This window comes from Oreochromis aureus, linkage group 2 (genome assembly GCF_013358895.1).
Source record: "Oreochromis aureus strain Israel breed Guangdong linkage group 2, ZZ_aureus, whole genome shotgun sequence".
NCBI lineage: Eukaryota > Metazoa > Chordata > Actinopteri > Cichliformes > Cichlidae > Oreochromis > Oreochromis aureus.
Window position 1 is genome coordinate 4,990,568 of NC_052943.1, and position 12,916 is coordinate 5,003,483.

At 42.1% G+C, this 12,916-nt stretch overlaps 1 protein-coding gene across 1 annotated transcript in view; it reads right to left on the reverse strand.

The window, feature by feature from the left end:
- The window catches only part of tenm1 (teneurin transmembrane protein 1), a 202,581-nt gene that overhangs the window by 87,392 nt on the left and 102,273 nt on the right, over positions 1-12,916 (reverse strand). The window contains exons 10-15 of the mRNA XM_039615819.1: positions 10,506-10,616; positions 10,204-10,398; positions 7,562-7,762; positions 5,530-5,715; positions 5,323-5,352; positions 5,067-5,213 (exon numbers count right to left, since the gene is read on the reverse strand). Coding sequence (XP_039471753.1) covers positions 5,067-5,213; positions 5,323-5,352; positions 5,530-5,715; positions 7,562-7,762; positions 10,204-10,398; positions 10,506-10,616 — 870 coding nt within the window. The remainder of the gene's footprint in view (positions 1-5,066; positions 5,214-5,322; positions 5,353-5,529; positions 5,716-7,561; positions 7,763-10,203; positions 10,399-10,505; positions 10,617-12,916) is intronic.

Below are 12,916 nucleotides of genomic sequence, written 5' to 3' on the forward strand. Positions count from 1 at the left end.
CTCCCCCTGCAAAGATAACTCAGTACAATGGCTGAATTCCATAAGATTCACTATCTGAACTTGAAAGCACATTATTAATTGAATTTGAAATATCATTCAAGGAACAGACAAGTTTGTAGCTTATTAGGGAGGCGCGGCTCTTAAACGCTGCGCACAAAGGCGAGCAGTAAAAATGGAAATTTGGAACACATGTAATACATATAAATATGTATGTGCATGTGATTTTACTGCTCAGATGTGCAGAATAAATGCTCTTTTTCTATTTTTTCTTCAAGAGAAAGCACAAAACATTTTTTTCTTCGCTCCCATCCAGGCAGAATAATTGAAACTCTCTCTTCAACGTTCCTCTTTATTCTCTGATTACTTGTGATAGCATCATTCCATCTCTGTCTATCTTCAGAGACAAAAAGATTGCGTCGAGAGAAGGCTATGAGAGCCTACCGTATATCTGCCAATTAAGAGAGATGGCTGAATTGTGTGGTTGGAAATTATGGCATTTGAAAAGCTGCGCAGAGAGGTGGAAGCACTGCAAGGTAAGAGAAGTAGACTGCATAAGGCGTTGTCAGCAGGCACTTCTTTGGCATAAGCACAAGTAAAGTGAACACTTTCACACCTTCAGTACAGACATTTAGACATTTGAAGATTAATATTCATATGGGATTTTAATGCAGTATGTTTACAGTGATCCCATTTTGCATATACTGCCATAGAGTGTATTCATTGCATCTTTTTTTTGTCTGGCTTCCATCTGCTCACTACATCAACCTCTACTTAACCTACTCTTTCACAAAGAAAAAAATATATTAAATCAAATCCTGTCTTTTAGTCTCATGTGGGATGAGCTCAAACTGCACCCCAAGGAGCTGGAAAATGAAGGCGACACGAACGTGCCAAAATCTGCAGTCCCTCGAATTGAGGCTGGCTCCAAAAGCAAATAGTCTCCCATGTTAAAATGTCCAACTTCAAAGCAGAAAAAGCATGTTTACAGCCTTCTACGAAAATGTGCTAATAATTGTACTAATAGACCAAGAAGTTTGCTCAGGGAAATTTTGATATTTTGGTGTGTTACTTAGTGCTAATTAGCTGCTAGCTGATACCTTATCACCCCTCCCTCCCATTATGATATGGTTACCTGCCCGCACCCCCAAAGAAACAACCAACTTAGCAGCAGCTAAATTTCTGCTTAAAATTCATTCAAAATAAAAACAAATTAAAATTGAACATGTGCATAAATATTCACAGCCTTTTCCGTTACATTTAAAATTGAGCTCAGGTGCATCTTGTTTCCACCAATCATCCGTCAGATGTTTTGACAATTCGATCAGAGTCCACCTGTGCTAAATTCAGTTGACTGGATATGATTTGGAAAGACACATTTGTGTCTATATAAGGTCTCATAGTTGAAGCGCAAACCAAGCCATGAAGTCCAAGAAACTGTCTGTAGCCCTCTGATAGAGAACCGGATTGAGGCACAGATCTGGGGAAAGGTACAGAAAAAAGTCTGCAGCATTGAAGGTCCCAATGAGCACAATGGACTCCATAAATCCTCGGCTGTAAATGGAAAACATTGGGAACCACCAGGATTTCTTGTAGAGCTGACCGCCCGGCAAACATGAGTGACTGGAGAGCGATCCGATGGTTGCTCTGACAGAACTTCAGTGTTGATCTATGGAGATGGGAAGCCAACCTTTTCTGCAGCACTTTAACAATCAGGCCTGTATGGTAGAGTGGCCAAATGAAAGCCACTCAGTAAAAGGCTCATGACAGCCCACCTGGACTTTACCAGAGGTCACCTGAAGGACTCTCAGACCATGAGAAATAAAATTTTCTGCTCTAATGAAACAAAAATTGAACTCTTTGACCTGAATGCAAGACATCATGTCTGGAGGAACCCAGGCACTGCTTCTCATATGGACAATGCCATCCCTATAGGGAAGCACGGTGGTGGCAGCATTATGCTGTGGGGCAGTTTGTGTAGTCAGGGTCAGGGAAAGATGAATGCAGCAACATACAGAGACATCCCTGATGATAATCTGCTCCAGAGCGCTCTGGAGTACACAGCCAAGATAACAAAGAACCAGCTTTGGGACCGATCTGTGAATGTCCTCGAGTGTCACTCTCCATCCAGACTGATGGAGCTTGAGAGGTTTTGCAAAGAAGAATGAGCGAAACTGCCCAAAAATAGGTATGCCAAGCTTGTAGCATCAGCCTTCAAAAGACTTGAGGGTATAAGGTGCTGCTAAAGGTGCATCACCGAAGTAGGGAGCAAAGGCTGTGAATACTTATGTAAATGTTATTTTTTTGTTTTTTTGTTTTTATAAATTTACAAGAATCTCAAAGAAAAAGATTTACAACTGAAAAATGAATTTAATCCATTTTGGACTAAAGCTGTAACCTGACACAAGGTGAAACAAGTGAAGTGCTGGGAACACTTTCCAGATGAGACGCACTGTACGTCCGTGTCTCACAGAGTCTTTTACAGCAAGGAATCAAACTCATTTTACATTGTGAGCTACATTCAGCCCACTTTGATCTTAATTGGGCCGGACCAGTGAAACTCCCTTTTCTGTGGGTGCAAAGAAGTTTAACTGCACATTTAATCCCTGAGATCTCAATATAAGAAAATGAAGTGCAAATTAATAATACATCTCAGTTTTTCTATGTTAGCATTAAGTAATTCTGCTGTAGTAAATTAAAGAAATCTGTCAGTTCGATACTTTGGGCTTAAATTTTAAGAATTAAATGTGTAAAATTACAGAGAATGTTCTGGTAGCTCATTGCCCAGACTGTCCTGTAATTACAGTATAAAACAGAAGTTTTTTTATTAATTAATAGAAAATGTCCTATTTTTCTTTTTCTTTACTGTGAACCTGACAGAAAAGTCTACATGTGCAGATAGAGAAAAAAACTGAAACTTTTCTGACATGTGATTGCTCATCTGTTATTTAATAATTTTGGTGTAGTTGTAAAACTTATGAGAATGCAGTAGGTACCAAATGTATGTCCTCCTTCACGTTTCCCAAAGCGTGTTGGATTGGAGTCTTTGCAGGGTTGATTCCGGGCCCCAAGCCTTATGTTTGAAACCCCGGTTTTACAGGAACAGTTTGAAATTTTAGAAAATGTAATTTCTTGCTGAGAGTCAGATGAGAAAATCGATACCACTCTGTTCAGAATATGTTTACTGCCAGCAACCAATTAGCCTAAAAGTGGATGCATGCGGAAAACAGTCGAGCTGGCTTTGTTCAAAGGTATTAAAACCAATAAGCAGCTTTAAAGAGTACAAATTAAAAATCATATTTTTTTCCTCATCCACACAAAAACCATAACAGCAGTTTGCAGTTTTATGGGGATGGCAGGGCAGGTTATGGGTCAGACTATTTCTTGGCAGGGCAGTGACTTCCTGGAGTGTTTGCTGGCTGGCTCTTTCCAGCATCATGCCAGAAAACCAGACACGAGGCTGTCAGAGTGTCAGACAACAAGAATCCAGGATGTCAGATCTCCTTATAACAGCTGATACTTGATTGTTTCAACCTTAACATATAGCCCCGTGATGGCCTGCCAATGCCCTCAGTGTCTACCCTAACTTAAGCCGGGAAAAGCTCCAAGACTAGCTCGGTAAGTTAATCTTATGTCTTCAAATTCTAATACTTTGTTTTATCTAACTTTGTAGCTAGCTGAGATAACTCCTAATGTCATCATTTCTTACAGATCTGACAAAACTCCCTCAGTACCACAGAAGACACTGTATAGCTTTTTCCCAGGGTGGATAGTATTCCCTTAAGCAGTATGCTGACATTTATGTAAAAAAATGGTGAAAGTGCACCGTTAAATGAAGAAATGAGTGTGACTGAATAAACAGTTAATGCTATTCATCACTACAACAGTCCTTTATTCCTTAAAAACCACAAATGAACACACGCACACACAAAAATAGACCGAACAAAAAGACATAATCCATCGATACAATACCGAAGCATAACCACACCGCTGCCAAGGCACAGTCCTGCTAGGACTCCTTTCCTCTATTCAGCCCTTATTTTACAGTCCACAAAACATTTTTTATTGCCCGGGCTCTGACGTTATAATCCAAAATAAGGACCTGTAATTCATGTGCTGAACAGCCATCAGCGCCGATTTTGTGAAGTGTCGCTGAGTCAATCATGCAGTTTGTGTAAACAATGTGCAGACGGGAAAAAAAGAGTTGCTTTGTAGCTACCTAAAAAAAAACCTGTGCAACCAGAAACCAGAAAAAATATGTATGTGTTTGTGGTTTCCTGTGGCTGATTCAAACAACTCTCATCAAAAAACTTGGAGCCACAAACAAAAAAAAGAGGAAAAAACGGGTTTTCCTCCAAACAAAAGCAACACTACCTTGTTTGCAATGATGGATTACAGCCCCGGCTTAACAGCCATGCCCATAATGGATGTTTGATAGAGTTTCAAAGTGAATGGGCACAGTTGAAAGCAATGCAATATTGCACTACATCCTTACAACTACCTTTTTTATTTTGTAAAAGAGCTGCAGATGGGACCGAAATGGCGACGGAATGATTGTAATGAGTAGAGATCCTGCCACCGCTGAAATGTTCCTTTCTTCAGCTGGGAAAACACAACTACATGGCCTTGAGACACAAACCTCTCACCTGCCACCAGACACCTGACAACCATAAGCAAAAAAGAAGCAGAAATCTATTATGCATGGTTTGCTGTATTTGGACTTGGGAAATTTTCTCTGAGTGCCTTTTATCCTAGCAGGTGGTATGCATATTAGACATTTAGCTGTGATAAGAGGAAAAGCAGACAAACACACTCGCACAAAATGAAGAGGCATACACACACAAATACATATTCAGTATAATAATGACCAGCAGGACTCTTCGGGAGTCTCAGCAGGACTGGGACAGCACAGTGCGATGAAGGGGAGGAACAATGAGGCTGATTTTCTCCCTTTTTTGTTTAGGGGGAAACTGAACAAGAAGTAACAGGATAGAAGGGACAATCTGCCTGAAAGACAGAAAAGAAAGAGGAAAAGAGATAGAAAATGACAGAAGATGGTAGAATTTCACCTCCGTCGTTGTCTGTTCCATCACTGCAGTCAGTTTCCATGACAACGCTGCATCCAGGCCCACTCCATCCAGCCTGGCAGACGCAACGCCAGCCGCTCTGCTCCAGGGTACAGCGCCCGTGCCCGCTGCACAACCCCGGGCAGCCATCTGAAAAGGTGTGTCCCACGTGTTCGTGCACACAGACAGAGTTTTAGCGCTTGTGAGGACGCTGGAGGAGCACAATGTGAAATTTAACACCTGAGTAAAAATAAATTACCTTTCACTACGACATCCAAATCATGAGTAACTGCGGGGACAAATAAGTGAGAATTGCGTAAAACCAGAATGATTGTAAATGGAAAACATCCAAAGAACAACAACAACACCTCTTTTTTTTCTTTTTTTTTTGTAAATGCATTAATCATACTCATCAAAATATCACAAGACAACCGAACACTCCCACGTGGACTCGGGCACCGCTCACCAATGTTACAGTGCTCTCCCTCCCAGCCAGGTTGGCACACGCAGGTCCCATCGTGGCACTGGCCGTGCTCTTCGCAGCGAGGATGGCATGCTCTCTGGTCGCACGCAGCGCCAATCCAACCCTCCTCGCACTGGCACTGGCCTTCCGAGCAAACGCCGTGGCTGCCACATGGCACCGGGCACAGCTCTGCCGAACAGGTGGGTGGAGATATGCGTGAGAAAAAAAAGCATTTAAGTGTGAGAGGGGAAGGGAATGAGAGGGAGTGGAACAGATGGAGGAATTGAGCGGTGGAAGAGGAAAAAAAAATGTAAAAGAGGCACCGGGGACACAGAGAGCAGAAAGAAGTTTAAAAGAGTTGGGGGTGAGCCATTGGATACAGGTGAGAAAAAAAAACCAAGCGATAGAAAAAGATAACCTCAGAGACTAAAGAGTCTACGTTCTCACAATACACAATCTTCCCACCTCTAATAGCTGAGCTCCCTGAAGGAGGAGAAGAGTGAATACACTCATAACAGCCAAATGATTCGTATTTGCACCGCATATTTAAGCTACAGGGATTTCAATTCGGCTCTATTATTCTTTTCTGACATTTTGATCAGATATGTTGGGTATGTTAATACCTCTTTTTCTCTTTCTTCATTTTCCATCATCTTCTCTGTTAACTTTCTCTTTTCTCCGTAACATTCTTCCCCTCTGTCTTGCAACATGCATTTAAAATTCTTTCCTCCTGTTTTTGTCTATTTCCTTTTCTCTGTACTTCTCCTCTGCATCCAGCTCTCCCTCGCTCTCTCCCTCTGCAGAGGCAAAGCCTCATCCATCAGTAAAGAGAGCAAAGTGCTGGAGGCACACAAAGACTACTTATCCAGCTGCAGTAAAAAGTTATTTCAATTTAAATATACATAGCATGGAGAGGGAGGAAAAAGTGGATTAAAGTTGGAGAGGTTTTTTTGGCTCTCTATTAGAATTACATTAACTTAGCTATGCCTCAACAAGACCAGGACATAGAATTGCTTGGTCCTTTTGATTAAATGCCCGGCAGGTAGAGGGAGGCCGCTCATATCTCAGATATTCAGCCACGGTCTATCATTATCATGGGCTATATCACTATAATAAGGCATGCGCACACCTGAGAGCAGGCGCTAATGCCAATTGCCTGCAAATCATCGGTGTGCATGGCAAAGAGGATTCTTCCCAACGCCAGCATTAAGTTAGTCTGGTGGAACCAGAGAAAAGCCAACCTTAAAATGGCTATTTTCCTCTCTGACAGCTCACACTGCAAGGACGAGGAAACTTCTTTTTCCCCCACTGTGTACCACGCCACGCTGTAACCTATGTTTAGAACCGCAGTAGACTTGCTTGGCTCGCCTTGTTCTAGTCTTTTTCCTTCATAATCGGTGAAGAACTGCTGTCTTTGCAAGCAAGCAGAATAAAAGTCCTTTCAGATCTATCAAGGCTTTCACATCTATATTTAACAAACACTCACTAACTAATATGTTGTGCTCAGGTATGTAATAAATGCTGGCGAGCTTTTAAATGCCAAGCTGAACGCTCCTCAGAGTTGCGATCTCTGACATGCCTTGCAGCAAAAATGAGAAAAGAAGTCTTTTAAAAAACACATTTTTCTCACTGTAATTTTTTTTCCTCATTTAGCTGAAAGGGAATGCGAGCGTCCGAGCGCCTGTGTATTTGTGTGTGCATGAGCATGTGTGTGTTGCGGCGTAGCTGCTGCACTCAAAGAGTCATGAGAGGAAATCTCATTTATGACTAGCATGAAGAGTGAGCGCACAAAACGCCCATGCGAACACACACGCATGTAGAGGCGCATACACACAGCTCACAGTGTGGCTCCAATCCAATTCGACTCCAATTTCTCTCATGTCTATCAAATCCCCAGAAAATAGTATCTGGCAAGACCATGCATGCTACCAGAACACTGGCAACCGAGCGATGTGCACTTTCAATTTTCAGTGTTTTTTTTTGTTTTGGTTGTTTTCTTTTTTCCTGCGTGTGAACAATAATCCTCAGGTCTTACCGGTGTAGCAGTCTGGTCCCGTCCAGTTGGGCTGGCAGGCGCAGGTGTCTGACTCTGGGAGATAGGTGCCGTGTCCCGAACACTGCTCCTGACAGGCTGGCAGCGGGTCATCGCAGCTCACTCCCGCCCAGCCCGCCGAGCACACGCACTCCCCACGCACGCACACGCCGTGCCCGCCGCACTGAGGGTCTACACAGTCCACTGCGGATGGAGGGGAGGGTGGAATATAAAAGCACAGCTGAGTCAGAGGTGAAAGGAAGGAGCAAGGGGGAGGGGGGCAGCGAGGGCCTGTCTCATTATAATCATCAGTTCACCGAGTATGAAAGCAGTGTTCTTTGCATCCCATCCAGGAGTTAACCACCCCAGATACAATCCCTGTATCTGTTCCACAACATTACACTTCATAGGACACTTAGAGCCGAGGCTTTGATAAGGGGTGAAATGGGTTGGTTGGTGTGCGGCTGTGTGTGTGTGTGTATGTGTGTCATGGTGGTCCATGCTACGCTGTGTTAGTGTGTGTAATTACAGCCCTGAGCACCGAGCCAAAGCTCAGCACAGTTCGGCTAAACTCGGCTCAGCTCAGCTCCGCCGCTCAAGGTCAAACACGTGATTCAGTCTCTACAGGCCGAGACAGAGAAGGCAGCAGTGCGGAGGTCTTTAGGACAGCTGTGCCATCGGTGTTTCTGTCAGGTGTAACGTCATAATTGTTTTCAAATATTGCAGCTTTGTTTGTTTTTTGGTAATTTATTGGGTGGTTTTACAATGAAGAGGATGTGGCAAACGCCCAAGGCTTGTTTTACTCCACAGCTGCAAGCTGCCTTAACTACCTGAGACTCGAATCAATTGTACTGTCATTGTTTTTTACTTCCTTTGCTTACAGGTTTTTTTCCTGCTATGCTGAGAATGCCATTTGTCGCTTCCAGGAAAGCCTAATTGATAACGAAGGTTTAGCGATCGCTTTTTCCTCCTTAAGTCAGTCTGAATAGATGTTCTAACCCTCTCCATGAAACACGCACACAGGCCAAATTCTTTCTTGCCACTCTGCGTATATTATACACAGGATGACAATAATGCTAAATTGACATGTGCATGCTGAGTATCTTCAATCTGCTTACTGCCACACCCCCCGGTTCTCTTTATGAGGAAACACGTTTAGCCTGGAGGTGCAATGATTTTTCAAAAAGAAAAAAAAGAAGAAGAAGAAAAAGAAAAAGCAAGGCCCGAGCAGTGTCTCCTGAAAAATGCATGTATGACAAGGACCATCGGATCTGTCTGCTGCTGCAGTTTTTGGATAAACCAAACTGGGATATTTGGAAGTGTTTTTCTTGAATGTGGGTTTATTATGTGAAACATTAAAAAGTGAAGTGTGATCACGATTGTATAATGTTTGAAACTTGTTTCGTCTTCTGGTTTGAAAAGTGAAAGGGTCACTTATTAAAATATATTATGTCAAAACAGCTAAAGCTTTAGTCTACATGTTTAGAATTAAATATGTCTGCAATTTTCCTTATTAACATAAATATTGTTAGTAGTGGTAGTAGAGCAGTAGTTGTAGCATTAGTAAAGGTGTTTACGTCTCCATCAGCTTTTGTTCAGACTGTCTCTTTGTGAATGAGACACTCTCAGTCAGTATTTGAATGTCTAAGACATTATTTACTTTGCCAGTGTCACAAATAGTTACTGTTCAACAACATTTCTTTTTTCTCGGTCTTTCCGAGCTGCAGGAACGTGTTTTGTTCTAAAGCCAGAAGTCTCATCGTGCTTTACATGGCGTAAACAAAAAGTTTGATCTCTCAATGGCATTGTTGACATTTGCTGACATTTCACGAGAATCTTACTTTTGTTTGTTGAAAAAAAAGAAAAAGAAAGGATAAAAGAAGAATAAGTATTTTTCAATGTGATTGCTAAATTGGAAAAAATGTTCAGAAGATGAAGATGGAAACAAAATAGTCACTAATTCACGGTTCAGGTCTGACTTCAGGTTACAAAAATGTTGATTTTTAAAAGATGTGAGCCATTTATAAAATTATTATATTGCGCTAAATCACAACAACCGTCACCTCAAGGTGTTTTATAGTGAAAGGTAAGGACCCTGCAATTATACAGAGTAAACCCCAACAATCAGACGACCTCCTATGAGCAAGACTTGGCGACAGTGAGAAGAAAAACTCTGTTTTAACAGGAAGAACCAGCGAGGGGCATCCTTCTGCTGCAGCCCGATGTGGTCAGGGCAGCAGACCCAACAAAATTAAGTTCACTATCATGTTTCTAACTTCGTCTGCCTGCCATGTGGTGCAGCAGGTAAAAAACAGCTGGCTGCTCCAGCTGCAGTGTGGGCGAGGACAAAGGGTGTATGAAGTTCATCTGGGAAAGGAAATTTGCGATTTGGGGATGTAAAAGTGAAAACTGACGAGGGTAAAATGCTCTGCAGAGACTCTCATGGTCCGTCAGTCTGTGGGATCCCTTTAGTATCACACACAGTCATTTGATCCTTGCTCAATATAAAAATATTGATTAGGGTGGTGTTAAATTCAATTCTTGCTTTTAATAAAAAGAGCAAAGTCATTTGTGTGCAAGTGGAGCCATTTCTTCTTCTTTTTTTTAGCAGTGTAAACAACATCATGTGGTTTAACAGTTCTTACCTTGTTCACAATTAACACCCTTGTAGGCCGGACTGCATATGCAGATGCCCTGGATGCAGGTGCCGTGGTTGGAGCAGGTGGGATCGATGCACTGACCTTCCTCCACGTTGCACTCTGCCCCCTTCCACCCTTCCAGGCACACGCACCTTCCTTTCTCATACATGCCGTTACCGCTGCACAACACGGGGCATGAATCTGCAACAGGACAAACACAGATTACACTCACATATTGTGTAGTACACCTATGCACAAACACACACACAGTGCTGCAGTATATTAGCTGGAAGACCGTGGTAACCTACCGTGAGTGGGGCTACGCTCTCTTATCTCAGTAGTGCGCAGATTCAGCAAATCCTCAAGCAGCCTCTGTCTCCCTGTCTTTCCCTCTCTCTCCCTCACGCACACACACACACCTGTACACACGCACACACACTCCAGCTTATCCCTCACGCTGTTTCAATTTACTCAAGCACCACCTGAGCCTGGCTACCACGGCAACCCAGGAATTGTAGAAAATCCTCCCAACGTCACCTCACTCATTCTGAACGGGCCGTGAAAACAATCGTGAAAACGAAGATTAGGAAAGAGAGCATTAGGGATTTAAAGAATGAGGCAGCGCTATCTCCATGCAGAGATGGAGAGCTGTGTGGCTAATGTAATGACAGGTAGAATAGAAGTCAGCGAGTGTCACGCTCGCAGTCAGAGCTCGGGAAGTTCAAATGCATTAAAAAGATGATCCATAGCCATTGCCTTTTTTTCTCGAATAATTTGCAATGAGGGCCTTGTGTGTCCCGTGTTTGTTTGATCCGTTGTAAAATCGAACGCTCTGTGCCACACGGTAATAAAATCACACTTCACATTTTACGGCTCGTGCTAAAACTTGCTGTCTAACTTTTTCGAGCAGAGGATATTACAGCACGAGCAAATGAGCAAAGACGGCAGGAGCGTATGAATAAATGATGAGCGTAAATAAATCATAGGATGTGATATCATATCACCTGTTTCGACACAATGAGACATATTCAACTACAATAATTTTTACAAAGACTGACTCTCTCGGGGAGAATGCAGAAGAGGTAGAGAGAGGGAGAGGAAATAGAGCGTCCGTCCGCGGAGATGCAGAGGGAGGGAGGTAGAGCAAACGGGAGCAAACAAGATCTGGTCAGTAATGAAGACTAGCCAACAGAGTTCAGCTGCTGATGTCTTCACCGGCTTGGTATGACGTACGACTTCAGACATTTCACAGTTTATCAGAAATTAAGGATGTCAGAAATTAAGCTCACTGAGCTACGAGAAGGTGTTTATTGAGAAACAACGATGGAGGAAATGTGAAGGTTTGGAGCAAATCTGTGCCACCGGAGCCTGTTCACTCCCTATCTACCCTATTGTACTCTATTTCTCCCAGTAGCCACTGACAAAGTAGCTGTTACTGAAGTAACTAAAACAATTATTTACTTTACTCTTACTTCAAAGAGAAGAAAGGGTTGAAATATATTATACTATTAATTATATATCAGAATAAAAGCTACAGTAGCATTCTGCCGGTGCAAGCTTTTTTTAGACGGTACTGCATCGTGGATCAAAATCTAACTGTACTTTTCTGCATTCATAATTACATACACTTGACAAGCTGTCCAACACCGATGGATGAAATGAAACCCCAAACCACGAAGGGTCAGATACATGTCTCAGGCTCTGTGTCCTGGTCTTTGCTGACCTTTTTTTTCTATTACTTGAGGACAAGGCTTTCAGATGTTGTTCATCTGCTGTCGATATTTAATTTTTTTAGGCCTGCTACTTCTTTTTCTGTTCTTTTTTGAGGAAACTTGTCCAGTTTACAGTTTACAAACCGCAGCATATCAAGCTTCCAGCTAATAAATCCCTGGGAATCACCTTGTTGGTGCAAAAATGCCATTTTTGTCCTGTCACATTGTTTTATCTTTGACATTTTTAGAGATTCAACTACAGAAAAGGAACCAAATCATGTGTTTTTGCTAATAACAAACAGACTGAGGATACTGTGTCTTCTGTGGAGACACAACACTGGTTCATCCCTTGAGTTTGGAGGCTGTTTTATGCTTGACTTGTCAGTCAGTGTTAAGTAGCTTAACAAAATGGTCAGGTACAAGGACAGGACTGAAAATGAATGAAAAAGCAGCCGATGTCCAAAGAAAAACTATGAAAAACCTTCAGAAAGTCTTCCCCCTTAAAAGCAAACTATACAGAAATAATATAATAATATAAAATCTACAGGAGACTTTTACACAAATGTGTGGTTGTTGGCCATAAAATCACAGAAAACTCCACAGACTGGAAACAGTTCTGTTTAGAAAGATATCACACACTCATATGTGAAGACAGCATGAGAACCGCAAAAGCCCATTTTGTGCTTGGAAAAACCCTGCGTATATGTGTGTATTCATCCGCATGATGAAATAGTACCTTGCAAAAATGTCAGGACTTGCAAAGTTTGCAAAACAAAAATTACTTTGTAGCTGTTTTGGGACATCACAAAATCTTTATATATAAATATATATTTATAAATGAATTACACATTTGTGACAACTTTTAGAAACATTTTCAGCAGAAGTGAACAGGCTCAGGGCTACAAAAAGTCCCTCCAGACCGTGCAGGGAGGCTGGAAAATATGAAAGACGCATTTCTTTTTAAACTTGTTCTTTTACAGAAATTTGTTAGATAGCTAGCTAGCTAG